The sequence below is a fragment of the Muntiacus reevesi genome, chromosome 9, assembly GCF_963930625.1.
Source record: "Muntiacus reevesi chromosome 9, mMunRee1.1, whole genome shotgun sequence".
Taxonomy (NCBI): Eukaryota; Metazoa; Chordata; class Mammalia; order Artiodactyla; family Cervidae; genus Muntiacus; species Muntiacus reevesi.
The window spans coordinates 7942768-7970588 of NC_089257.1; the positions used below are offsets into that span (position 1 = coordinate 7942768).

The 27821-nt window shown below is 38.0% G+C and overlaps 2 protein-coding genes across 2 annotated transcripts; both read right to left on the reverse strand.

Moving 5' to 3' along the window:
• Positions 1-9861: 9861 nt before the first annotated feature.
• Positions 9862-10812, reverse strand: LOC136175456 (olfactory receptor 4A47-like). Its single transcript, XM_065945746.1, has one exon. It carries the CDS (start codon positions 10810-10812, stop codon positions 9862-9864), a length of 951 nt encoding a protein of 316 aa, XP_065801818.1.
• An 8580-nt stretch (positions 10813-19392) lies between these two features.
• LOC136175457 (olfactory receptor 4A47-like) lies at positions 19393-20355 on the reverse strand. The gene has a single exon (XM_065945747.1). The coding sequence runs from the start codon at positions 20353-20355 to the stop codon at positions 19393-19395; it is 963 nt and encodes a 320-aa protein (XP_065801819.1).
• Positions 20356-27821: the final 7466 nt, after the last annotated feature.

Sequence of the window (27821 nt, forward strand, 5' to 3'; positions counted from 1 at the left end):
TTATAATTATCATAATTTTCTAGAAGAAAGAGAAATCAGAGTCAAATTTAAAATAGTTTCTTCATGCAAAGGAAATGGAACCTGATGTCAAATGACTCCCTCCATGGTTGATGAAGCTCCTAGTTAATATGAGATACAATGCTTCTTCTCCAGAGCATCTTCATAGCGTTAGTCAACTCAGAACTTCTGTAGATTAATGGATTCAGCATGGGAGTTATGACTGGATAAAACACACTCAATAATTTATCAATGGGGAATGTTTTAGCAGTTCAGTTCAGTTCAGTTCAGTCACTCAGTCGTGTCTGACTCTTTGCGACCCCACAAACCGCAGCACGCCAGGCCTCCCTGTCCATCACCAACTCTTGGAGTCCATCCAAACCCATGCCATCGAGTCGGTGATGCCGTCCAACCATCTCATCCTCTGTCATCCCCTCCTCCTCCTGCCCTCAATCTTTCCCACCATCAGGGTCTTTTCAAATGAGTCAGCTCTTTGCATCAGATTGCCAAAGTTTCAGCTTCAGTATCTTCCAATGAACACCTAGGACTGATCTCCTTTAGGATGGGCTGGTTGGATCTCCTTGCAGTCCAAGGGACTTTCAAGAGTCTTCTCCAACACCACAGTTCAAAAGCATCAATTCTTCAGCGCTCAGCTTTCTTTATAGTCCAACTCTCACATCCATGTTCTCACATACATGAAAATGGAGGGAACAAAGAAGCAAACAACCACAGTGATGTGGGAACCACAGGTCTAGAGGGCTTTCTGCCTCCCTTCCTGACTCAGGATCTTCAGAGAGTGCAGGATGACTCCATAGTAAGAGCAGGAACCCAACGGTGCAGATCAGTCCTCCATTGAATGCAACTAAAAGGTAACTGACATAGGTGTCAGTAGAGACGAGTTTTAATAAGCGATACCTGTAACGCATATAGTAATCAATATTGGGGCCACAGAATGGGAGCCCATAAACAGTGCTAAGTTTTATTACTGAGTGCAGAAAACCTCCAACCCAGGACACCACCAGCAACACAACACACACCCTGTGCCTCATGATCACCAAATAATGTAAGGGCTTACAGATGGCCACATAGTGGTCATAGGCCATCACCAGCAGAAGGAAGACCCCGGATCCAGCAAAAAGGTGCTCTGCAAACAGCTGAGTCATGCAAGATTCAGAGGTTATTTCTTTTTTCCAAAGAACAAGTCTGAAATCAATCTGGGGGTAATAGAAGAGGAATAAGTTACATCCATAAATGATAAACTAGCAAGAAAAAAGTACATTGGTGAGTTCAGGGTGTTACTGACAGTTATAGTCACAACAATGAGAAGGTTGCCCACTACAGTCAAAATATAGCAGAGCAAGAACAGAACAAAAAGGACTTTCTGCTCCTTTGGATTCTGTGTGAGCCCCAGGAGGACAAAGTAAATTACATTGTTCCTTGCTTCCGTTTAGTCTGTACAGAGGCTGAGTTCAGGTAGTAGACGCAATTTACCTATGATACAAGGGGGGAAACATTTAAATGCATTATAAGTATAGTCGTTTATTTATCCATTCATTAGAAGAATATTAATGGAGTATCTTCTGGCTCCAATGTGCCATGGACATTTTAATTACCAACTTGAATAAGCCAGGGCTTCCCTTGTAGCTCAGTCAGTAAAGAATCTGCCTGCAATGCAGGAGACCCGGGTTCCATCCCTGGGTTGGGAAGATCCCCTGGAGAAGGAAATGGCAACTCACTCCAGTATCCTTGCCTGGAAAATCTCATGGAGAGAGGAGCCTGGTGAGCTGCAGTCCATGAGGTTGCAAAGAGTCGGGCACGACTGAGCAACTAACACTAACTTACTAGAATAAGTCATAGAAACCCACCCTCAGTGATAGGACTCAAAATGAGGGATCAGGTAATTCCAGACCCATGTAATAAGTGCATTAAATGATTATTCACACAGTGCTAAGAGTCACAGTAAAGGAGTATATCAACTAAAATTAGATAAGGTTTCCCAAAGGAAACAATATTTCAGCTGAAATATTTTTTTTAAATCAAAGAATACAAATGATGGGAAGAGAGTTCCACAAAAAGGTGCACCATTTATAAAGAGCAATACTTGAGTATTACTCACAAAAGTGTAATACTTGAGATTCACTTAAGACAATTTACACAATCAATGTGGGTAGATCAAACCATAAATAGATCCCTGTCTTGAATTGTTTCAGACCTCACTGATACTTTCTTAGATCTTTAGGTGGATATTTCCCTTTTCCTAAACAATAAATGCTGCAGCAGTTTAATTTCATGTCCCCAGCCCCTATCTCTCCTGTATTTTGCAAACTTGTTATACATCTTCTATAATTTTGACATCCAGTTTAATGGCAATTTAATATTTACAAAACTAATTGTTAAATTTTCCACAATAGACATAGGCATTTTTTAAACCAAATTTAAAGAGATATTCCCTGTTTATCTCATTAAATGCTATCATTTTCCATGTTTGTGTTAGGACAAAAAATTTCAAAGGTCTTCACTATTAGTTATTCTCATAAAACTTTAATAAAGCCTATTGGCACTACTTTCAAAATATATCACTTTCAAAATATATACTTTCAAAATATGATCATTCATTACTTTTTAATTTCTTACTGGTCCACTGAAACAGCCTTCCACCAATTCTCTCCATGTTTATCCTGGTCTTCAAAAATTGGTTCTCCTGAAGCTGCCCAAATTGTCCTTTTTAATCTTATTCTGATGACACCATTCCAGTGCTCAAAACTCCTACTGTTTATTCCAATCACAAACTCATAGTTTAATGTAACACAGTCAATATTTACAGTAACAAGAACTGTAATCCTCACTTCATATTGAAGAAACTGAAGTTCAGAACATCTAATTTACTGTTTCAGTCACATGTTTTTAAGTGCTATACCTATAATTGAATCTAAGTTTGATTGATTTCAAGGTAATTAAATGTCTTACCTAATAAACACAGTCCCACGACTGTAAGTCTGATTCCCACTACTTACAGTTAGTCTTACCTTGTGGAGTCTTGTTCAGAATCTGAAGGATGACTTTAAGTTACTCATAAACACTTAGAATCATTTTTCATCCAGTTTGACAACTGAGGGTAGAAAGCTGCCTTATTACCTAAGGATATTCATGTAATTTGGCTATCTGTCCATTTTTTCCATGAAGTCTTCTGATTACTCAGGTCATTTTTATATGCGCTGCTGGTTATTTGAAAGGAATTCCAGGGTTCGCACAGGAAAACAAAAGCTTATCGCTTTAGGAAATGTATCAAAATGACCAGCATATCTTATAAGTACAGAGAAGATAGCAACTAGCCATTTACCAGGGGAGTTTTCCGAGTAACTGCTTTCTTGCTTCTTGTTGTTTAGTCGCTAAGTCGTGTCCGACTCTTTTGCAACGCCATGGACTGTAGCCCACCAGGCTCCTCAGTCCATGGGATTTTTCCAGGCAAGAATACTGGAGTGGGTCGCCGTTTCCTTCTCCAGAGGATCTTCCCAACCCAGGGATGGAACCCCGGTCTCCTGCGTTGCAGGCAGATGCTTTACCGTCTGAGCCACCAGGGGAGCTGGCTCGAATTCTTACTAACATCAAATAGAAAAGTCCGATTTGATGGTTTAGTTCTTCTCACTCTGTCATGTTAACATAGCCAGACTAGTTGACTTGCAGTTTTGAAAGACATCCCCCTAATTTTTTAAGCCATGCATTAAGTCTAAAAAAGGACCTCCTGAAAAATTTACATCACTCACTAAGTGCATAGCATCTTCTCCCTATTAGTGGTGAAGATCAGAGGATATTTCATTCCTTCTAGCTGCATTTATCATTGAGTCTTGGAATTGGAATGTGTCCAAGACTGATTCTTGCTTAATTAATTCACTGACATTTTCCACAAAGTTTTTAAAGAACATCTATATGTAAAGATATTACTCTAGCAAATCACATAATTAATGTCAGAAAGGTGCAACATACAAAGAAAGTAGCTTTAGAATCATATAAGATGATTGTCCATCAAATATAAAATATTGACCCAGTAGTGTTGTTTCAAAGAACTTGTTATGCATTTTCCCACCCGTCATGGGAAGAGTTTCTTTTCTTTTATTTAATATTCAATTTAATCACATTATATTTTGGTTAATAAATAAAATTTACATCAAAAATATAATTAAATGTATCAAAACTTTGGATATAATAACTAATGAATTATCCAATTTTATATATATATTTTTTAAGTTAGGTAACTTCTGTTATGCCAGCAACTGTGCTATGAGTAAGGACACAGATTAATAAAACCAGGGGGAAAAAAATCACATAAAAGTTTTTCTCATGCCTGGATCTTATTTTCTTCTAATACAGTCAAACAATAAAAGAGACATCTAATAAAGTAGCTATTAAATGTCTTTTAATATTAAAGTAGTTATTAAATAAAGGAAACAATAAAGTAGCCATGGCTTGCGATATAAGTAAATAAAGTTTAGCTACCAACTGGGCAATACATAAATCTAAATACAGTTTTTATAATGGTAAACATTCCCTACCCGGGCCGTTTCTCTGAGTACCTATAGGTAAAACTCAACATACTTTTGATAAGTAGTGTTCAGTGGACCCTGAACCATAAAATTGTATTTTCTCTTCTCCACTTAGGAGACAAACTCATTGCTATGATTATTTCCCAAAGTCACTATTTCATCCCACAACGTCCTCATAGCATTTTCGCCTCTAAATTTGCGGCTGTGTTCCCAGGTGGTGCTTGTGGTAAAGACCCTCTTGGCAGTACAGGAGACATAAGACGTGGGAGTTCGATCCCTGGCTTGGGAAGATCCCCTGGAGGAGGGAATGGCAGCCAACTCCAGGATTCCTGCCTGGAAAGTTCCATGGACAGAGGAGCCTGGCAGGCTACAGCCCACAGGGTCCCAAAGAATGAGACAGACCGAGGCAACTTAGCAGGCACAGAAAGCATGTTTAAGGAGTTAGCCAGGAGTTATGATGATGTAAAATGTAGCCTTGGGTTGGCTGCCAATATACAGGGCGCAAAAACAAATGAGTAGGATGCAACTAAGATGACAAACGTGATGTGGACATAGGTGGAGAGGACAAGGCACCTCCGCTCCAAATCATGTCTTTAGGGAGCACAAGACGTCCACATAGGACACCGTCAAGGGAAAATGTTTTGGGTTGTTGTTGGGTTGTTTTTTGTTTTTTTTTTTTTTTTTTTTTTTTGCATTTAAAGCATCATTTTTTACTTTTAGTTTTTGCTTAACAAATATGTGAGAAAAACTTTGACAATTTCTGACCCTCATTAGGGTGTTCTTTAAACTGTAAACTCAAAAACTGTATTTCTTTATAAAAGTTGAAAATGATATCACTTTGAACTAAAGAAAGATATTGTAGTTATTAATCATAGCTCGTGTCGTACACACAGCAATTCTGTAGCTTGACACATTCTATAATCTGTTCTCATTTTAATTTTTTTTTGCATTTTTTTAATTGGAGGCTAATTACTTTATAATATTGTGGTGGGTTTTGCCATACATTCACATGAATCAGCCATGGGTGTACATGTGTCCCCCCTCCCACCTCCCTCCCCATCCAGTCCCTCAGGGTCACCCCAGTGCACCAGCCCTGAGCACCCCGTCTCATGCATCAGCCTGGACTGGTGATCTAGTTCACATATGATAATATACATGTTTCAGTGCTATTCTCTCAGATCATCCCACCCTCACCTTCTCCCACAGAGTCCAACACTCTGTTCTTTACAACTGTGTCTCTTTTGCTGTCTCACATATAAGGTCATCATTGCCATCTTTCTAAATTCCATATATATGTGCTAATATACTGTATTGTTGTTTTTCTTTATGACTTACTTCACTCTAAATAATAGGCTCCAGTTTCATCCACCTCATTAGAACTGATTCAAATGCATTCTTTTTAATGGCTGAGTAATATTCCATTGTGTATATGTACCACAGATTTCTTATCCATTCGTCCACCTATGGACATCTAGGTTGCTTCCACGTCCTGGCTATTATAAACAGTGCTGCGATGAACATTGGGGTGCACGTGTCTCTTTCAATTCTGGTTTCCTCTGTGTGTATGCCCAGCAGTGGGATTGCTGGGTCATATGGCAGTTCTATTTCCAATTTTTAAGGAATCTCCACACTGTTCTCCATAGTGGCTATAATAGTTTGCATTCCCACCAACAGTGTAAGAGGGTTCCCTTTTCTCCTCACCCTCTCCAACATTTATTGTTTGCAGACTTTTTGATAGCAGCCATTCTGACCGGCATGAGATGGTACCTCATTGTGGTTTTGGTTTGCATCTCTCTGATGAAGAAGATGTTGAGCATCTTTTCATGTGTTTGTTAGCCATCTGTATGTCTTCTTTGGAGAAATGTCTGTTTAGTTCTTTGGTCCATTATTTGATTGGGTCGCTAATTTTTCCGGAATTGAGCTGCAGGAGTTGCTTGTATATTTTTGAGATTAATCCTTTGCCAGTTGCTTCATTTGCTATCATTTTCTCCCATTCTGAAGGAAATGTTTCAATGGGTAAATGAATCCACAGTTGGCAGCAACAGAGTCCAGTGGTGTGAGTGTCCTTGCAGACAGGTTTCAACAAAGGGTGTTAGGCACACAGGAATGGTCTATGACATTGGAGTTACAGACAGGCAGTCACGCTGTGAAGAGAATCCAGTGTTGCAAGGACAAACCCTCCAGCCTGTGATGCTCAAAAGAAACCACATCCCTGTCACTCACGATGGTTTCACAGGGCAGGGTTCTGCAGATGGACACACAGAGCTCTGGCAACCGCCGTGGGCAGGGAGATCTCAGCAGCAAGAGGTGCTCAGCAAAGAGTTGAGTTCTGGACTTCCTGAAAGAGATGATTTTTTTTTCTTACAGCAAGTGTCAGCTGGCATTTTAGGTGTCATAGATGAAAACCAGCAGCTATCTACAAGGGATAAGAAACACAGGCAGGAACTGTAAGCTCTACCCAAGCTTACGATAGGGGACTTATTAACTGAAGACACCTGTTCTTACCTGGATAGCAGTTCTTTTTATACTCTAAATATATAAACTAACTTAAACTAACCTCTTAATCTAACCTTCTTAAAGTGAATTTTATTAAAAATAATAACATTGCTTTGTGACTAAACTATTTTAAACTTATTTTAACTTAATTTTAAACTATATTATTGATCAATTTATTATTTTAGTTGAAATAATTTTTGAGTTATAAATAAACCACCCTAGGCATACGTCTGAAAGATAATGGTAGTAAGAGACAGTTAGTCTCTGCACATATTGAAATATGTTATATATCATAGCAGTTATGTGTCAACCTGCACGTAGATAAAGAGACTAGTGAAAAATAATAGTCTCAAATTGGTTCCAAATTGGGACTTCAGGATATAATAGTCACAGTCAGAATTTCAAATCAATGGCAATAAGATAATTTTGTGAATATTCTAAAAATTCTAAAATTTAGAGAAACAATTAAGACTTCATCACTATTTAATTCCTATAGCAAAGTTAATTCAAGATGAATCAGGAGTTTTAATATAATAAACAAGATATCACAATGCTTTAAAAATTAAATCCTAAAAATGAATTGAAGGACGTTTGGTACAAGTGAACTGGGAAAATTCTTCGTAAAGAAGATACAAAAAATTCTAAAAATTGAATATAAAGCATAAAATAAATTACAAGGAAAAAGCATTCTACATATGATAAAATGTTAAAAGCATATAACCAGAAAATATTAAATATACATATAATGTAAAAGATACCAATTTTTAGTATATCATTATCTCATAAAAAGAAAAACAAAAAATAGGTTATATATATATTTATATATATATACACACACACATATATATATACATATATATATATGTATATATATATAATCCAGAGGAAAATAAATACAGATAAATTAAGTATGTGGAAAGATGCCCAAATTCAATTACATGAGAAGGGTGGTGGTTAAAATATAAAAATAACATTAACCAGATGTCATAAATACCTTTCAGGGATTGGTCATTGACAATGTGGTCAAAAAAATTCACAGACTGTGGACAGGACTATAGCTGTTACACTGACCTCAAGAATCGTAGTTTAGCAATAACTATCAGTATCAACATTTTAAATGAATATACTACTTGAACACTGATTCAAATATCATATCAAAAATTCTAAGCCTAGGAACTCATAATTGCACAATTCAAAAGCATATTTATTGGAAAATTATTTTTCATAGAGAAGTTTAGGAACCAAATGAAGAGGAATGGACATGTCAGTTTTAGTATAAATTTATAGAGTATTGTGTACCTTAAGAATAGTTTAGAGATATTATGGATTGATAATAGAAATATTTTTAATATGTCAGATACCAAAAGCAAGTGTTATATACATAGAAAGAAGCAAATGTACATTTGGCTAATATATTGTGTTTCAAAGATTGTTGGTGGGAGTGGTTTAGTTGCCAAGTCTTATCTGACTCTGTGCATCCCCATGAACTATAACCCACCAGGTTCCTCTGTCCGTATGATTTCCCAAGCAAGAATACTGGAGTGGGTTGCCATTTCCTTCTCCAGGAGATCTTCTTGAATCAGGGATCGAAACCGGGTCTCCTACATTGCAGGCAGGTTCTTTAATGACTGAGCCGCCAATTAAGTCATCAATTAAGAAACAAATTTAGGGCTAAATTCTGAGCATGAGGACTAGAAAATACTGAGATAAAAATAGGAAATTTATTTGACATTGCATCCCAATTTATTTGGTTTTTCTTTATACTATTTATTAATATCTTTTTTGATTTCAATGTTTCTTATAAAGTTAAAGCATTAAGTTAAACATTTTGTGAATAATGCAACTTAACTATAGTAAAGAAAGCAAATTACATAGAATTAAATATGTAAAATTGTATACAAAAAAATGTTCCAATTAAATGACACAAATCTAAATAAAAAGTATCCTGTCTCTGAAAGAAAGTAAAAAAGATAAATACATGACTTGATTAATTTTCAGGGTAACTATATAATAGTTAAAATTCTATATAAAAACTTTAAAAGTTAACTATATATAAAGCTAAATATCAGTGAAACTCATAATAATTTCTTGATTATTTTAAATTCCTGTTCTTGATATTTAGTCATATCCAACCCTTCGTGAACCCATGGACTGCAGTGCACCAAGCTTCCTTGTCCTTCACTGTCTCCCAGACTTCGCTCGAATTCATGGCCATTGAGTTGGTGATGCGATCCAACCATTTCACCCTCTGTCACCCTCTTCTCCACCTGTGCTCAATCTTTCCCAGCACCAGAGATTTTTCCAATGAGTCAATTCTTCCCATCAGGTGGCCAAAGTATTGGAGTTTCAGTTTTAGCATCAGTCATTCCAATGAATAGTCAGGGTTGACTTCTCTTAGGATTGACTAGTATGACCTCCTCACATTTCAAAGGACTCTCAAGAGTCTTCTGCAGCACCACAGTTTAAAAGCATTAATTCTTCAGTGTTCAGCCTTCTGTATGGTCCACGTCTCACATCCATATATGACTACTGGAAAAACTATGCATTGACCTATGGACTTTTGTTGGCAAATTGAATCTCTATTTTTTAATATATATTACTAATTCCTAGATATATAAGCATTACCTCTTTCTAGGTACAGTAATAAACCAGTAATTATAGACCTTATATTCTAGTAGGTAGGTAAACTGTTATTAATAGCATAGCTGTATTAATTGCAAACATTCATGTAATTATCATAAAGTCTCTGAAGAAACAGAAATAAGAATCAAATTTTAAATGACTTTTGCATTCTAAGTAAATGAACCCTGATGTCAAATGACTCTCTTCATGTTGGGTGATGCACTTTTTTACTATGAGATATGATGTTCCTTTTCCAGAGCTTCTTCATAGCATTAGTCAACTCAGAATTTCTTAGACTGTAGATTAGTGGGTTCAGCATGGGAGTTATGACTGTATAGAACACACTCACAGATTTGTCAATGGGGAAGGTCTTAGCAGGCCTTGCATTTATGAAAATACAGGGAACAAAGAAGCAGACAACCACGGTGATGTGGGAACCACAGGTCTGGAGGGCTTTCCGCCTCCCTTCCTGACTCAGGTTCTTCAGAGAGTGCAGGATGACTACATAGGAGACAAGTAAGAGCAGAAACACAATAGGGCAGATCAGCCCCCCATTGGATGCAACTAAGAGGTCAGTGACATAGGTGTCAGTACAGACAAGTTTCAATAAGGGGTACATGTCACACATATAGTGATCAATGACATTGGGGCCACAGAATGGGAGCCCATAAACAGTGCTAAGTTGAATCACTGAGTGCAGAAAACCTCCAACCCAGGACACCACCAGCAGCACAACGCAAACCCTCTGCCTCATGATCACTAGATAATGCAAGGGCTTACAGATGGCCACATAGCGGTCATAGGCCATCACCAGCAGAAGGAAGACCCCGGATCCAGCAAAAAGGTGCTCTGCAAACAGCTGAGTCATGCAAGATTCAAAGGATACGTTTTTTTCCCCAAAGAACAAGTCTGAAATCAATCTGGGGGTAATAGAAGAAGAATAAGTGACATCCATAAATGATAAGCTAGCAAGAAAAAAGTACATCGGTGAGTTCAAAGTCTTACTGATAGTTACAGTAATGATAATGAGAAAGTTGCCCAGTACAGTCAAAATGTAAAAGATCAAGAACATAACAAAAAGGACTTTTTGCTCCTTTGGATTCTTTGTGAGGCCCAAGAGGACAAAGTAAGATATATTATTGTTCCTTGGTTCCATCTAGTTCTTACAGGAGCTGAGTTTGTGTATTAGATGCAGTTTACCTATAAAACAAGGGGGGAAAGAATTAAATGTTTAATTTTTTATTTATCCATTCATTAGAAGAATGTGAATGGCATATATTTTGGGTCCAATGTGTTAAGGACATTCTAATTATCATCTTGAAAAAGCCATAGAACCCTACCCTCAGTGATGTGACACATGATAAGGAATCAGGCAATTGCAGCCATCACACAGTGCTAAGAGTTACGGCATAGGTGTATATATCAAACTAGAATCAGAGACGACCTCCCAAAGGAGTCAGTGCTTCAGCTGAGTTTTGTTTTACTTCGTTTTAATAAAAAAGATGGGAAGAGAATTCCATGAAAGGAGCACCATTTATGAAGTTACAAATGTGTAACACCTGTGACTCTCTTAAGGTAATTTACATAATCAATGTGAGTAGACTAACTATGAATAGAAGATCCCTGTCTTGAATTGTCTCAGACCTCATTGATCCATCTTAGCTCTTCAGGGGAATATTTCCCTTTTCCTGACCAATAAATGCTTCAGCAGTCTAATTTTGTGTCTCCAGCACCACTCTCTCCCTTAATTTTCAAATTTATATATGCAACATCTCTAATTTTTGACATCAAGTTGATTGGCAATTTAGTATTTTTAAAACTAGCTTTTAAATTTTCCATGAAAAACATAAACAGTTCCTATACAAAATTTAAAGAGGCGTACCCTATTTATCTCATTAAATACTATCATTTTCCATGCTATTGTCCTGACAAAAAAATTTTTCATTCCCTTCTTAATTTCTTCCTGATCTGCTGCGGTATCCTCCTACCAAGTTTTTTTGTGTTTATTCTCCAAAAATTGGTTCTCCTAAAGCAGCTCAAACTGTCTTTTTCAGTTTTATTCTGATGATATCACTCTATTGCTCAGAACTGCTACAGTATATTCCAATCATGCACTCATAGTCTAATGTATCATATTTAATATTTATAATAACAAGAAATGCAATTGCCATTTTATAATTGAAGAATCTAATACTCAGGATATATCATTTATTTTCCCAAAATCACACGCTTCTAAGTGATATATCTAGAATTGAATTTACATTTGTTTGACTTCAAAGTAATTTAGCTTCTTACATAAAGAAAATCATACAACTGTGAGCATGGTTCTCATTATTTTCTGCTAGTCTTACCTTGTGGAGGTTTGTTCAGAATCTAAGGATGATTTGAAGTTATTCATAAACACTTGAAATTCTTTTTCATCCAGTTTGATGACAGAGGCCAAATGCTGCCTTATTAATTGAGTTTATTTCATTTGGCAGTCTGTCCTTTTTCTCCACTGAGTCTTCTGACTATTCAGAAGTTCATTTTTACATAAAATACAGATTATTTGAAGGGAGTTCCATGGCACACAGAACAAAGTTTATCACATCAGGAAATGTATCAAAATGACCATTAAATCCTCCATATTCATAGAAAACATAGATATCAACCAGCCATTTCCTAGGGAATTTTTTCACAACTTATTTCCTACTAACATTAAAATGAAAAATAGCGTTTGAATGTTTAGCTCTTCTAACACTCACGTTAACATGGGCAGACTAGTTGACTTCAGATTTCCAAAGACTTTGCTGTGATTTTTTTGTCAAATTTTAAGTGTAAGAAATGACCTTCTGAAAAATATATGACAGTCACTGAGTGGATAGCATCTTCTCCCTGTTAAGGGTGAGATTGTGGAATATTTCATCCCTTCCAGCTGAATTTATCATGGAGTCTCGGAATTGGAATGTGTCCAAGACTGATTCTTGCTTTAATTAATACACTGGAATTTTCCACAAAGTTGTTAAAGAACATCTATAGGTAAAGATATTATTAGACCAAAGTTCATATCAAATATCATAATGGTGCAACATGGAAAAATAACTTTAGAATCATTATGAGACTACTGCCAATCAAGAATAAAATCAACCCAATCATTTTGTCCCAGTGAACTTATTTGTTATATATTTCCCACACCTGGCATAGGAAGATTTTCCATTCTTTTATTTACTACACAATATCCTCAGTTTGGCAATAAGCAGTTCATGATCTGAGCCACAGTAAGCTCCCAGTCTTGCTTTTGCTGACTGTAGAGAGCAAAAAAAAAAAAAAAAAAAAAATCTTAAATTTTAAATTTAAATTAAATTTTTATTTTTATTTAAAAAAATTCTTAAATAGAAGAAAGTAGGGAAAAACCACAGCATCATTCAGTTATGACCTAAATCAAATCCCTTATGATTATACAGTGGAAGTGACAAATGGACAAATAGATTCAAAGGATTAGATCTAATAGAGTGCGTGAAGAATTATGGACAGAGGTTCATGATATTGTACAGGAGGCAGTTATCAAGAGTATCCCCAAGAAAAAGAAATGCAAAAAAGAAGGCAAAATGATTGTCTAAGGAGGCCTTACAAATAACTGAGTAAAGAAGAGAAGCTAAAGGCAAAAGAGAAAAGGAAAGATATACCCGTTTGAATGCAGAGTTCCAAATGATAGCAAGGAGAGATAAGAAAGCCTTCCTCAGCGATCAATGCAAAGAAATAGAGGAAAACAATAGAATGGGAAAGACTAGAGATCTCTTCAAGAAAATCAGAGATACCAAGGGAATATTTCATGCAAAGATGGGCACAATAAAGGGCAGAAATGGTATGGACCTAACAGAGTCAGAAGATATTAAGAATAGGTGGCAAGAATACACAGAAGAACTATACAAAAACGATCTTCATGACCCAGATAACCACAATGGTGCGATCACTCACCTAGAGCCAGACATCCTGGAATGCGAAGTCAAGTGGGCCTTAGGAAGCATCACTACAAACAAAGCTAGTGGAGGTGATGGAATTCCAGCTGAGCTATTTTAAATCCAAAAAGATGACTCTGTTAAGTGCTGCACTCATATGCCAGCTATTTGGACTACTCAGCAGTAGTCGCAGGACTGGAAAAATGTCAGTTTTCATTCAAATCCCAAGGAAAGGCAATGCCAAAGAATATTCAAACTACCGCCCAATCTCACTCATCTCACATGCTAGCAAAGTCATGCCCAAAATTCTCCAGGCCAGGCTTCAACAGTATGTGAAATGAGAACTTCCAGATATTCAAACTTGATTTAGGAAAGGCAGAGGAGCAAGAGATCAAATTGCCAACATGGATTGAATCATCAAAAAAGCAAGAGAGTTCCAGAAAAATATCTTCTTCTGCTTTATTGACCACGCCAAAGCCTTTGACTGTGTGGATCACAACAAACTGGAAAACTCTTAACAGATGGAAACACCAGACCACCTTACGGGTCTCCTGAGAAATCTATATGCAGGTCAAGAAGTAACAGTTGGAACCGGACATGGAACAATGGACTGGGTCAAATTGCAAAAGGAGTGAGTCAAGGTTGTATGTTGTCACTCTGTTTATTTAACTTAAATGCAGAGTACATCATGTGAAATGCTGGGCTGGATGGAGCACAAGCTGGGATCAAGATTGTCGGGAGAAATATCAATAACCTCAGATATGCAGATGACACCACCCTTATGGCAGAGAGTGAAGAGGAACTAAAAAGCCTCTTGATAATAGGGAAAGAGAAAAGGGGAAAAGCTGGCTATAGCTCAACATTCAAAAAAACAAAGTTCATGGCATTTGGTCCCATCACTTAATGGCAAATATATTGGGAAACAATGGAAACAGTGACAGATTTTATTTTCTTAGACTCCAAAATCAATGCAAATGGTGACTGCAGCCATGACATCAAAAGACACTTGTTGCTTGGAAGAAAAACTATGACAAACCTAGACAGCGTATTAAAAAACAAAAACATTAGTTTGCAGACAAAGGCCCATCTAGTCAAAGCTATGGTTTTTCCAGTAGTCATGTATGGATGTGAGAGTCAGACTATAAAGAAAGCTGAGCACCGAAGAATTGATGCCTTTGAGCTGTGGTGCTGGAGAAGACTCTTGAGAGTCCCTTGGACTGCAAGGAGATCCAACCAGTCCATCCTAAAGGAGATCAGTCTTGAATATTCATTGGAAGGACTGATGCTGAAGCTCCAATACTTTGGCCACCTAATGTGAAGAACTGACTCATTTGAAATGACCCTGATGCTGGGAAATATTGAAGGCGAGAGGAGAAGGGGACAACAGAGGATGAGATGGTTGGATGGCATCACCGACTAGATGGACATGAGTTTGAGTGAGCTATGGAATATGTTGATGGACAAGGAAGGCTGGATTGCTACAGTCCATGGGGTGGCAATGAGCTGGACTTGACTAAATGACTGAACTGAACTGAACTTATTCTCAGCTTAAAATTTTGTTAGAGATATAAAATTATATCAGAAAACACAACTAAATATGTTAACATTTTAGAGATAACAGCTAATTATTTATCCAATTAATTTTTAAAAGGTCAGGACACCTGTGTTATGCAGTTATGCCAGCAATTGTACGTTGAATGAGGGTTCAGCAATTTCTAAAATTGGTTGGAAAATCATGCAAAATTTTCCTCCTGCATGGATGTTATTTATGATTCAGGCAATAAAGGAAAAAAAAACAATTTAATAAAGTAGTTTTATTCTTTACACTACTTATAAGTTAAGAAATAAGGTAGTGTGACAGAAAATAAGAAGGAAAATTCTATTATGGATAATGTAAGGAGAGATGATCTTTCTTAAAAGGATATGTTTAAGATGAGATTGAAAGGACAGAAAATGAATACCATCAGAAGCACTGTTACAGAAATGATACCAATGAGCAAAGCAGAACAGATTCGGAGACTCAGAGAGCACACTTATGGTTGTCAGTGGAGGACAATGTGGGGGAGAATTAGGAAGGCTGAGATCTACACGTTCAAACCACTTCATTTAAAGTGGATAACCAACAAGGCCTCATGTACAGAACAGGAAGCTCTGTCAGTGTCATGTGGCAGCCGGAATGGGAAGGGAGTTTGGGGAGAATGGATACGTGTATCCGTGACTGGGTCCCTTTGCTCTCCACCTGAAACTATCACCACATTGTTAATGACTGTGCCTTCATTTTCAGTCACTCAGTCATGTCTAGTTCCTTGAGAACCATGGACTATAGCCCACCAGGCTCCTCTGTCCACAGCATTATCCAGGGAAGAATACTAGAGTGGGTTGCCATGTCCTCAGAGAACAATCCTAACCCAGGAATTGAACCCTTGTCTTCTGAGTCTCCTGCATTGCAGGTGGATTCTTTACCACTGAGCCACTGGTGACACTCATTAATTGGCTATACTCTGAATAAAATAAAAAGGTTTTAAAGAATCTCTATTACAGAAAGTAAAACTAAATTTTAAAAATGAGATAATGAATAAAATTATCTCACTTTCAGAGTTGACAGGAGTTATACTTAGAAAACTCTAAAATTTTCATAAGAATTTTTATGGCAATACTATGTTAAAAAGGGCTTGTGAGAGTGTGCCCTCTTCATCCATATTTTAATGGGGAAGTTTTCAATCTTTCAAAGTTGAGGATGATGTTAGCTGTGATCTGTAAATATATGAACTTTATTATGTCAAGGTACACTCTTTCTACTTCCAATTTGTTGAGATTTTATGTGAAATGGAGTTGAATTTCTATACCATTGTGAATAACCAAACAGGAGAAACAAAGGAGAAACAAAGAAAATAATTCCACCTACAAGCACATCATAAAGAATAAAATAGTTAAGAAAAAACATAACCAAAGAGACAAAAATCTTGTAAACTGAAAACTGCAAAATGTTACTCAGAGAATACACACCCATATATGGAAAGAAATTTATGAATCGGGTTATTAATTAGCATTAAGATGTTAATATGACTATAAGTGACCAACAGATTCAGTGCAATCCTTATCAAAACCCCAAAAACGTTTTTGGCAGAAATAGAAAAATTCATGCCAAGACTCATATGGAATCTCAAGGACTCCAATTTTTTCCAAGACAATCTTGAAAAGGAAAGAGAAAGTGGTCAGTCTAATATTTCCTGATTCTACAACATTACACTAAACAATGGTAGTCACAGCGCCAGTTTTGGAATAAAGACAGACAACAAACTAAAGGAATTAAGAGAGTCTAGAAATAAACCTTTTGTAAGTGCTTAGATAATTTTCCACAAGGGCGCCAACAGCATTTAATGGGGAAAGGATGTTACACTGAGTGGAAAAAGGCAATCAAAATATTAATAAATGATTCCACTTTACATGAGGCACTTAAAGTAGTCAAGCTCACAGAAAGAATGGTGATTGCCTGGGGCTCACTGAGTGGAAGTGGGAAATTTTATTTACTAGCTGTGGAATTTCAGTTTGGGAAGCTGGAAATGTTCTGCCAATTATAGACAGTGGTATTGTTTGCATAACAGGGTGAATTAATGCCACTTTAATATGATTAAAATTTAAAATTTTGTTATGTATATTTGACCACAATTTTTAAAATAAGTTTAAGAACTAAGGTAATAGGAGCTTTCCTGGTGGCTCAGTGATAAAGAATCTGCCCGAAATGCAGGAGACTCAGGAGACATGGGTTCAGTTTCTGGGTTGGGAAGATCCCCTGGCGGAGGACATGGCAACCCACGTCAGTATTCTTGCCTGGAGAATCCCATGGGCAGAAGAGCTGGTGGGCAACTGTCCACAAGGCTGCAGAGTCGGACTAGACTGCAGAGACTTGGCATGAGCACACACCGCTTTTGAAGAGCCTGGAGCAAAAAGCAGAGCCTGGAGCAAAAAGCAGAACCTGGAGAAAAGCAGGGCAGTGTGCGTGCCCCTGCACACGATGCCACCTAAGGAGCTGCTTGTCCTTCTACCCCCTGCTGCAGCGGGGGCCCCAGTAGAGCCTTGCCTGAATTTCTTGTCTGGTCTCTAATCAATTTCTATTGATTAAGGAGGTGAAGAACCCTGGGTAGTAACAAGGACAGCAGCCCAGAACCCTCTGGAACCTGCAACCACTCAGACAACCCAAGTGCTGGGGCCCCTGGCCCCGCAGCCAGGGGCCCTGGGACTCGGCTCCACCACCAGGGGGCTGGCCCTAGCCCCAGGTCCTGGTCTCACCCACCAGTGGGCAGGCATCAGCCCCAGGACCGCTGGGCCAAAGCCGCACCCACCAGCCCGTGGCCCTGGTGCCAGCCCAGTCTGTCCCAGCCCACTCACAGCAGGCCAGCACCACCCAGGACAGCCTGGCCTGACCGTTCTGCCAACCAGCAAGACGACACCAGCTCCAGGACCCCCTGTGTGGTGACTGGCTAGAAAGATGTCAATTTGTGTACAATAGCAAAAGTGTCGTTTCTTTATTAGACAATTATTTCCTAAAAATCAGCATGGAAAGGATCAACAATTAAATGAATAGATAAAAGAGATTAACAGACAATTCTAGGGAAAAAGTACAAATTATATCAAACAAGTGTAAAGATGTCCAAACCCAATTATATCAAAAGGATTTGTGGTGAATTATAAAACCAAATTTAAAACAAATTTAATCTGATTATCATAGGCCATCAGTATTTATCAGGGTTGATTTTGAGAATGTGGACAAAAACATTCTCACAAACTGTGAACAGGAGTGTGGCTGCTTGTACAACTTCACAGACGGCAACAGCTATGACCACCAACATTTCAAACGCATGGATCACCCGAGCATTGATCCAAACACAACACATTTACCAACAGCTTCACTTCCAGAAGCTCATTCCTACACACATTCAAAAATATATTTCCATTGCAAAATTACTTTTCATAGAAAACTTTTAGGAACAACATGAAAAAGAATGGAAACATTAATTTCAGTATGTCTCTATAAAGGAGTATGATGCAGTATGAGAAAAATTAAGGTTTAGCTCTAAATGGACTGCTATGAAAATACTTCACAGATGTTCCTACAAAAGTAAAGTTTACCTACACAGGAAAAAAAAAAAAAACATATATTTAAATACAATTGCTTTTACATAGATTATTACCAGATGGATCTTAAGAAATAGAGTGCCCCTGCAGAAGTGGACTAGAAAATATATTGAAAGATAAATAGGAAATGTATTCTACACTTTCTCCCATTTTGTATGATTTGAATTTTTACTATTTATTATTATCTATTTCACTTCAGCTGTTCAAAAAAATTAGGGTTACATGAAAAGTTTTGTGTATAATGCAACTGAAATTTTATAAAAAAACACCGAGTATATAGCATTAAATACTTTAAATAGCATAATAAAAAGAATAACTTAAAAGACAAGAATCTAACTAAAAATAAATACTGTCTGGAAAAAATTAAAACAAAAAAACGCATAAATTGATAAAAATCAGTGTAACTATATAAAATTTCCTTCCCTAATCTGTTACATGATATTGGCTCCTTCAATCTTTCTTACATTTTTCTAGGTACAGTGATAAGGAAAATATTACAGACCTTGCATTCTACCATGGAGAGGAACTATCCATGTTATTAACAGCACAGTTGCATAGTTATAGTACAACTTTTCATATTATAATTATAAATTCCTAGAAGAAAAAGAAACCAGCATCAGATTTGAGAAAGCTACTGAATTCCAAGGAAGTGGTCTCTGATGTCAAATGACCCCCTTCATGGTAGATGATGCATTTTTTTTACCATAAAATACCATGTTCCTTCTCCAAAGCTTATTCATGGCATTTGTCATCTCTGAGTTTCTCAGAGTGTAGATTATTGGGTTCAGCATGGGGGTTATGACTGTATAAAACACACTCAATGATTTGTCAATGGGGAAGGTCTTTGCAGGTCTCACATACATGAAAATGCAGGGAACAAAGAAGCAGACAACCACGGTGATGTGGGAGCCACAGGTCTGGAGGGCTTTCCGCCTCCCTTCCTGACTCAGGTCCTTCAGAGAGTGCAGGATGACTCCGTAGGAGGCGAGTAAGAGCAGAAACACAACAGTGCAGATCAGTCCTCCATTTGCTGCTACTAAGAGGCCAATGATATAGGTGTCAGTACAGACCAGTTTCAATAGAGGGTACATGTCACAGAAAAAATGATCAATGACATTGGGGCCACAGAACGGGAGCCCGAAAATAGTGCTAAGCTGAATAATTGAGTGCAGAAAACCTCCAACCCAGGACAGCACCAGCAGTGCAACACACACCCTCTGCCTCATGATCACCAGATAGTGCAAGGGCTGACAGATGGCCACGTAGCGGTCATAGGCCATCACCAGCAGAAGGAAGACCTCTGACCCACCAAAAAAGTGCTCTGTAAACAGCTGGGTCATACAGGATTGGAAGGATATGGTATTTTTCCCTAAGAACAAGCTTGAAATCAATTTGGGAGAAATAGATGAGGAATAAATGACATCCATAAATGATAAACTAGCAAGAAAAAAGTACATCGGCGAATTCAGGATCTTACTAAACGTTACAGTCACCACAATAAGCATGTTGCCCAACGTGGTCAAAATGTAGAAGAACAAAAACATAAGAAAAAGGACTTTCTGCTCCTTTGGATCCTGAGTGAGGCCCAGGAGGACAAAGTGAGTCACATTGCTTCTTGGTTCCATCTATTCCTCACAGGTGCTGGCTTCACATATGAGGAGCAGTTTACCTATGAATCAAGTCAAAAAATTAAAAACACCTTTACATGGATTATAAGCTTAATGTACTTTATTCACCCAATGTGTTAAACCTGACATTAGGATCATAAAGTCAGATAAGAATGTTTCCCTATTCTCAGTGATTAGATGTATAATGAGGGGTCAGACCATAACAACCAATTTTATAAGTGTCACTATAAATAGGTTCATATGGATAAGGGTTAACATTTCCAGAACGTCTATAATCAACTCTGGATCTGGGAAGGTTTCTCAAAGAAAACAATACTTCAGCTGAGTTTTATAGGAAAAGTGAAATAATAAGAGTGGATAAATAGGGAATTCCATGAAAAGATGAACCAAGTACAAAATCACAAAAGTGAAATATTTAAGTAAAGAATCATTTAAGGTAACTTACACATTCAAAGTGGGGAGAACAAATTTAGGAATAAATATGTGTATGCAACTATCTAATTGACATATTCAAACAGATATCAATTTAATATTTATTAAAATAATTTTTAATCATATTTATTAAATTTATTAAATACATTTTCAATATTCCACAATTAACCTATTCCTTCCTAAATGTACTCCATCTCATTTTGTGGTAGAGAATAGTTTAATAAAAGGAAATATTAACATTGTAAGAATATCTATCATTTTAATGCCAAACTATATGTTAGATGTTATCTCTTCTTGGACTTCTCAGATGGCTCAGTGGTAAAGAATCTCCATCCAAGCAGGAGACAGGGGTTCAACTCCTGGGTTGGGAAGATCCTTTGGAGAAGGGAAGGGCAACCCACCCCAATATTCATGCCTGGGAAATCCAACGGACAGAGGAGCCTGGTGGGCTACAGTCCATGGGGTGGCAAAGATTTGGATATGACTTAGGGATAAACAAATCTCCATGCTTACACTGATGTTTTATATCTCCGTATGTATATGTTTAAGTGCATGTACTCTGTGCACTTATAAAATCACATTTAATGTATCAAATTTAGTCTTCACTGTAAGAAATATTGTTAACTTCACTTTTTAAAGACACAGGCTTATAATATTTAATTTTCTAAAAATCATACATTTCTCAGTGAAAGAAATTGAATTTTAAACTAGCTCACTTCAAAAATCTTGTGATTTCAGGAAAAGGTTTCCAAATTTTCAATTCTTATAAATCCAAGTTTGCAATTTCCTACATAGTAAATAAATCTACACAACTGAAAAATCCAGCATCTACTACTAACTGTTATAAATTTACCTTTTGGATTCCAGTTCACAGTCAGCAAGAAGCCTTTTCAACTATCTCGTAAAGACATAGAAATGTCTTCAATCCAGTGTGAACACCAAGAACAAAAACCTGCATTATTCCTAAAAATATATTTGATTTCACATTACTATGTCAGCCCCTTTTCTTAATAGAATTTTCTAAATATTTCAGAAAATTGTTATTACTCACCTTGTAGAAATGTTTTTAAAAAATTCCCCCAAAATTCCATATTACAAACAGAAAAAATATTTTTTCCAGCTTAAGGTAATTAAAACAGCAGACAAATCTATGTCATATAAGTTAACAACTACTTTGAAAAGGAAATTGCTCTAGTAACTAAACTGTTTTCCAGTAACTTCAATAAAGAAAATATACTATGCAGCTTTTTTCCCCTACCTCTTTCTATTGTATTAGTATAGCAAAAGAAACTACTGAGATTTTGAGAGCTCATTATGGAAATAGTAATTGCAACTCCTGAAAAAGGTATATAGTTCTAAAGAGGATAGCATCATCTCCCTGACAGAGGCAAAGATCATGGGATCTTATACCTTCTAATCAGATTTATCAAGTCGTGAATTTGGAGAGTATCCAAGACTGCTGCAGCTGCTGCTGCAAAGTCGCTTCAGTCGTGTCCGACTCTGTGCGACCCCAGAGACGGCAGCCCACCAGGCTCCCCCGTCCCTGAGGTTCTCCAGGCAAGAGTACTGGAGTGGGTTGCCATTGCCTTCTCCTATCCAAGACAGACTCTTGCTTAATTATATTCCATGTGATTTTCCACCAAATCTTAACAGAACATCTCTTTATAAAGATACTGTTAGACCAGTGACATAACTGGGGTCAAGAAGATGTAACAAGGAGAAAAACATAGCTTCAGAACCATTATGGAAATTTTGCCAGTAGCGAATAAAATATTAACCCTCTCATTTTGCTGCAAGACAAATGAATTTATCACTTATTTCCCCATTTATCCATAGGAAGATTTTCTTTCTTTTTATCTAGTTCTTAATATGTTCTGCCTGTAAGTGTGGGGCTGGGTATGATAAAATTTTATCTCCAGTTTAGATGCAATAGCATTATTTATCCAATCTATTTTTTTTTTTAAGTTTTATTGAGGGCCTACTTTGTGGCAGGCTTTATCCTGTGAGCCAGAGAATGAAGCATCAGTAAAGAGGGGAAAAAAATCAGGATAAAAGTGCTACTGCATTCACCTTGTATATAATACAGCCAGTCACTTAAAAATTGAACAACTTCCCAGGTGGTGCTAGTGGTAAAGATCGATCCCTGGGTCGGGAAGATCCCCTGGAGAAGGAAATGGCAACCACTCCAGTATTCTTGCCTGGAGAATCCAACAGCTAGAGGAGCCTGACGGGCTACGTCCATAGGGTCACAAACAGTCAGACACGACTGAAGTGACTTGTACACACACAATAAGGTAATGATGATCTGTGATCCACGCTAGTAAAACAAAACACAGGGAACTGTGACAGAAAGTAAGAGGGAGAGTGCACAGCAGACAATAATGAAAGGTCTTTAGAAAGGGTAATAATTCTAGCTGGAATCCAGCAGCTGAGAAGCAACTACAACAGCGTTGCATGTCCTAAGCTCCGATGTTGGAAGTAACCAAGAGAGTTGAAGACCCTGAAATGTCATTGTGCCCGAAGTGAAATAGGGAAGGAGCGGACAGAACAGATTGAGGCTGAAGAGGGAGACAGGACAAGAGTCCTGAAGAGCAGCACAGATCTTGGTTAGGAATTTGGATTTAGCTTAATGCTTCTTTAAAATTAAAGTGAGCTTCCTGGTGGCTCAGGCAGCAAAAATCTGCCTGCAATGCAAGAGACCTGGGTCCGATCCCTGGGTCAGAAAGATTCCCTGGAGAAGAGAATAGCTACCCACTCCAGAGTTATTGCCTGAAGAATTCCATGGACAGATAAGTCTGGTGAGCTCCAGTCCATGGGGTCGCAAAGAGTCAGACACGACTGAGTGACTAAGCACACGTGCAAAGTAAGATAAGCAATCTTTTAGTTAAGGGAAGCATCCATCTCATAAATATCTGAAAAATTAAGGAGGCAGAGCCTCTTGAGAGGTGCTACCAAATGCTATGCTACAGTGCGATAGTGCCAGGATATACATAGAAAGAACGACTCTATCCATTTGTGCTTCTGAAGTGAAAACTAAAGTGTTGGTCGCTCTGTGGTGTCTGATTCTTTGTAACCCCATGGAACCCACCAGGCTTCCCTGTCTGTGGGCTTTCCCAGGCAAGATTACTGGAGTCGGTAGCCACTCCCTTCCCCAGGGGACCTTCCCCACCCATGGAGCAAACCCGCGTCCCTCTATCTCCTGCACTGGCAGGCAGGTTCTTTACCACTAGCGCCACCGGGGAAGCCCAGACACAGTTACTACAACAGACATGAGTCTGAGCAAGCTCCAGGAAATGGTGAAGGACATGGAAGCGGGATGTGCTGCAGTCCATGGGGTCGCAAAGGGTCTGACACGGCTGAACAACAACAACGCAGGAATTCAGTAAAAAAGAAAAAAGAAAGAAAGAAAAAATGACTATAGTAGCCTAAAATTTTTTCTCTAGATTCCTTGTGGTCCTCTGTTTCTGCTTTTCTTTCTGCCTGTAAGGTAGAGACACAAACGTTTGAATTTTTCTAGGAAAGAACAACTTTCTATGAGATAAATGAAGCCCATTTTATGAGACCCCATCCCCAACTGTAGTGAACATTGGGAGTGTGTGATTACCCAAAACTCTTTCCAGGGCAGCATTCGTAAGTTGTTAGTTTCCAAAGTGTAAACCCGTTTTCCCTAAATAAAATCCAGAGAGCTACATTACCATGTCCTCCTGCAAAGTGGATGAAAATATTTGACTTAAAATCTGACAAACAGGAGCATTTGTGCAAGGCTTTGGGTGGATACTAGTTATCTGGGCTAAGCAATTCTGAGAATCATATTGATTCTGAGGTCAAGAGAGTGGTGGCACTTTTGCAGTTTAGCCAGTGATAGCATGATCGGCATCAATAGGATGGCATCTCCCTACGCATCCCTGTCCAGTCCAGATGTGCTTCTGCAAGTTGGTAATTTTCACTCAGATTAGAATCTATGGCCCAAGTCCTTCTAGAGATCTTTAAGTCATTTATTTGCATATACTAAATACTAAATTGTTTTGTTTTAGATGTTAAATCCTGTCCAACTCTTTTGCAACCCCAGGGACTGCAGCCCACCAGCCTCCTCTGTCCATGGGATTTTCCAGGCAAGAACACTGGAGTGGGTTTCCGTTTCCTTCTCCTTCTCAGGGGATCTTTCAGACTCAGGGATAGAACCCACGTCTCCTGTATTGGCGGGCAGATTCTTTATCACCATGCCACCTGTGTTAGTCCCTCAGTCATGTCCAGCTCTTTGTGACCTCATGGACTGTAGCCCACCAGGCTCCTCTGTCCGTGGAATTCTTCAGGCCAGAAGACTGGAGTGGGTACCCCTCCAGGGGATCTTCCCTGCCCAAGGATCGAGCCCAGGTCTCCTGCATTGCAGGCAGATTCTTTACCATCTGAGCCACCACGGAAGCACTGAGCCACATGGGAAGCCCATATATACATGTATATAAGTATATATATATTTATGCACCCATATATATATAAACATGCACATATATATTCTGGTGTTGGAGAAGACTCTTGAGAGTCTCTTTTACTGTGAGGAGATTAAACCAGTCAATCCTAAAGAAAATCAACCTTGAACTTTCATTGGAAGGACTGACACTAAAGCTGCAATACTTTGGCCACCTAATGCAAAGAGCCAACTCTTTGGCAAAAAAGTCAACCCTTTGGAAAATACCCTAATACTGGGAAAGGTTGAGGGCAGGCAGAGAAGGGAGCAACAGAGGATGAGATGGTTGAATGGTATCACAGACTCAATGGACATGAATTTGAGCAAACTCCAGGAGATAGTGAAGAACAGAGAAACCTGGGGTGCTACAGTCCATTGGGTCACAAAAAGTCAGATCCAACTTAGCGACTGACCAACACAACATAGTTAAGATTATAATAGCAGTGAATTTTTATTTTAATAATACAGTAATAATAGATGGCAAACTTTTTTCTTTTTCAGGAAGGTATAGAAAAAAATAGAGAATCAGAAAAGATGAGCCAGCGTATTAGAAAGTTGTGGAAAGAGAAACTGGAAAATAAATACTCTAGGATTCCTATTTTCCCCAAATGCTTTCTTTTGTTTTGAAATTTCATGGGCAGTGAACAATTGCATTTTAACAAGAAACCAAACTGGTTCTGACAGTACTCCAACATGTGACCAAGAAATGGGTGATAAATATATCTAAAATGAATATTTTTGTAATGATGAGTTCCTATTAGGGCCTCTCTTCAGATTTCCGAATGTCAACATCAGTATACCTCTGACAAACAGTGTTCCCTTGGTCCTAAAAATAGAAATTAATTCTTCACCATTTCTGTAAATATAGAGTTCACTTATTTTACTGTAGAGCACGGGGATCTCTGCTCAGTGTTACGTGGCACCCTGGATGGGAGGGAAGTTTGGGGGAGAATGGATGCATGTGTATGCATGGCTGAGTCCCTTTGCTGTCCAACATCACTGATCAGCTATACTCCAATATAAAATAAAAAGTTAAAAAATATATTTATTTATTTGACTGCACCAGGTGTTAGTTGTGGCATGTGGGGTCTTTATTTAGTTGCAGTGTGGGAACTCTTAGTTGCTGTATGTGGGATTTAGCTTCCTGACCAGGAATTGACCCTGGCACCCTGCATTGGGAGCGCAAGTCCTAGCCACTAGATCACCAGGGAAACCCAACTCTTTATTCTGTACCCTCAGAAATGCAAAGGTAAACAATTCTGTGAGGAAGTTCTGACTCAAAAGATGACTTCAGAGGGGAAATTGTGAAAACAACACAAAATAGCCCTAGCACTTACAGGATAAAAAGTTAAAATTATTTTATGCTGTTTTCATTACTTCCCCTCTGAAGGCATCTTTTGACTCGGGACTTCTTCACAGCAGTTTTTACCTCTGCATTTCTGAGGATGTAGGATAAAGAATATAAGGTAAGAGTTAGCATAAAACATAGGCATGGCTTCATTGATAGAAAGGTCATAGTCTGAGGCAGATATGCAGATATGCAGGGCACGGAGAATAAAATAACCAGAGAGATGCGCGAGACTCAGATGCAGAGGGCTTTGCACCTGCCGTTCAAGCCGTGAGATTTCAAAGTGTGAAGGACCACAGCACAGGGGGCATCAAAAGGCGTTCAGTTTAACAGGCAGACACACTCTCCGTTGGCAGCAATAAAGTGTATACGTATTCAGGTAAACAGCTTTCGACAGAGTTCATGATACACATGAATTCTATGTCACTGGGGCCAAAAAACGGCAGCCAGACTGTAAAGATCCACAGCGTTGCATGAATAAATCTTTTAATCGAGGTAACTCCCAGATATGGCCACACCTATGTAAACTTAGATGGTGATGGATGCATAGTAGTCATAGGTCAGACCCATCAGTAGAATGATCTCAGCCACATCAATTGATGGCCAGCAAAGTTTTAAGTCATGGATTTCCTAAAAGAGATGGTTTTTCTTGCGGCAATAATGTCAGCTGACATTTAAGAGATCAGGGAGTAAGAACAGCAGCTATCTATAAGGGATTAAAAAACACAGAATATGTAAAGCTCTAACAAGGAGGATGAAAAAGACAATGAAAACACCTACTCTCTTCATGGACAGGCATTCTCAAATCTCTAAAGATATGAACCCTTCCTAAACTATTCTTTATAAGTCAAAAATTGACACAGAATTTCTGTGACTGGCCCTTTATTATAAATTTAATTTGACAACATACATATGCAGGAACAGACATAATTCTGAAAAAGAAGAGTAATGAAGGAGTTCTGGGCTTATTGGATTTCCAAATGTTCTATAGATGAATTGTTGTATCATACATTAAATAGTTCATGACTGAAAAAAATCAGTGGAACAAAATAAAGTCCAGAATTGCATCCGCATAGATGTGGAACTTTAGAACACAGTATAGTTAGGATTTCAAATCAGTGGTGAAAGATAATTATGCAACTACTAAAAATGTTCATTTAGAAAACAATAACATACAATTCCTATTTAACTCCTTATAATCAAAATAAATATCTGATG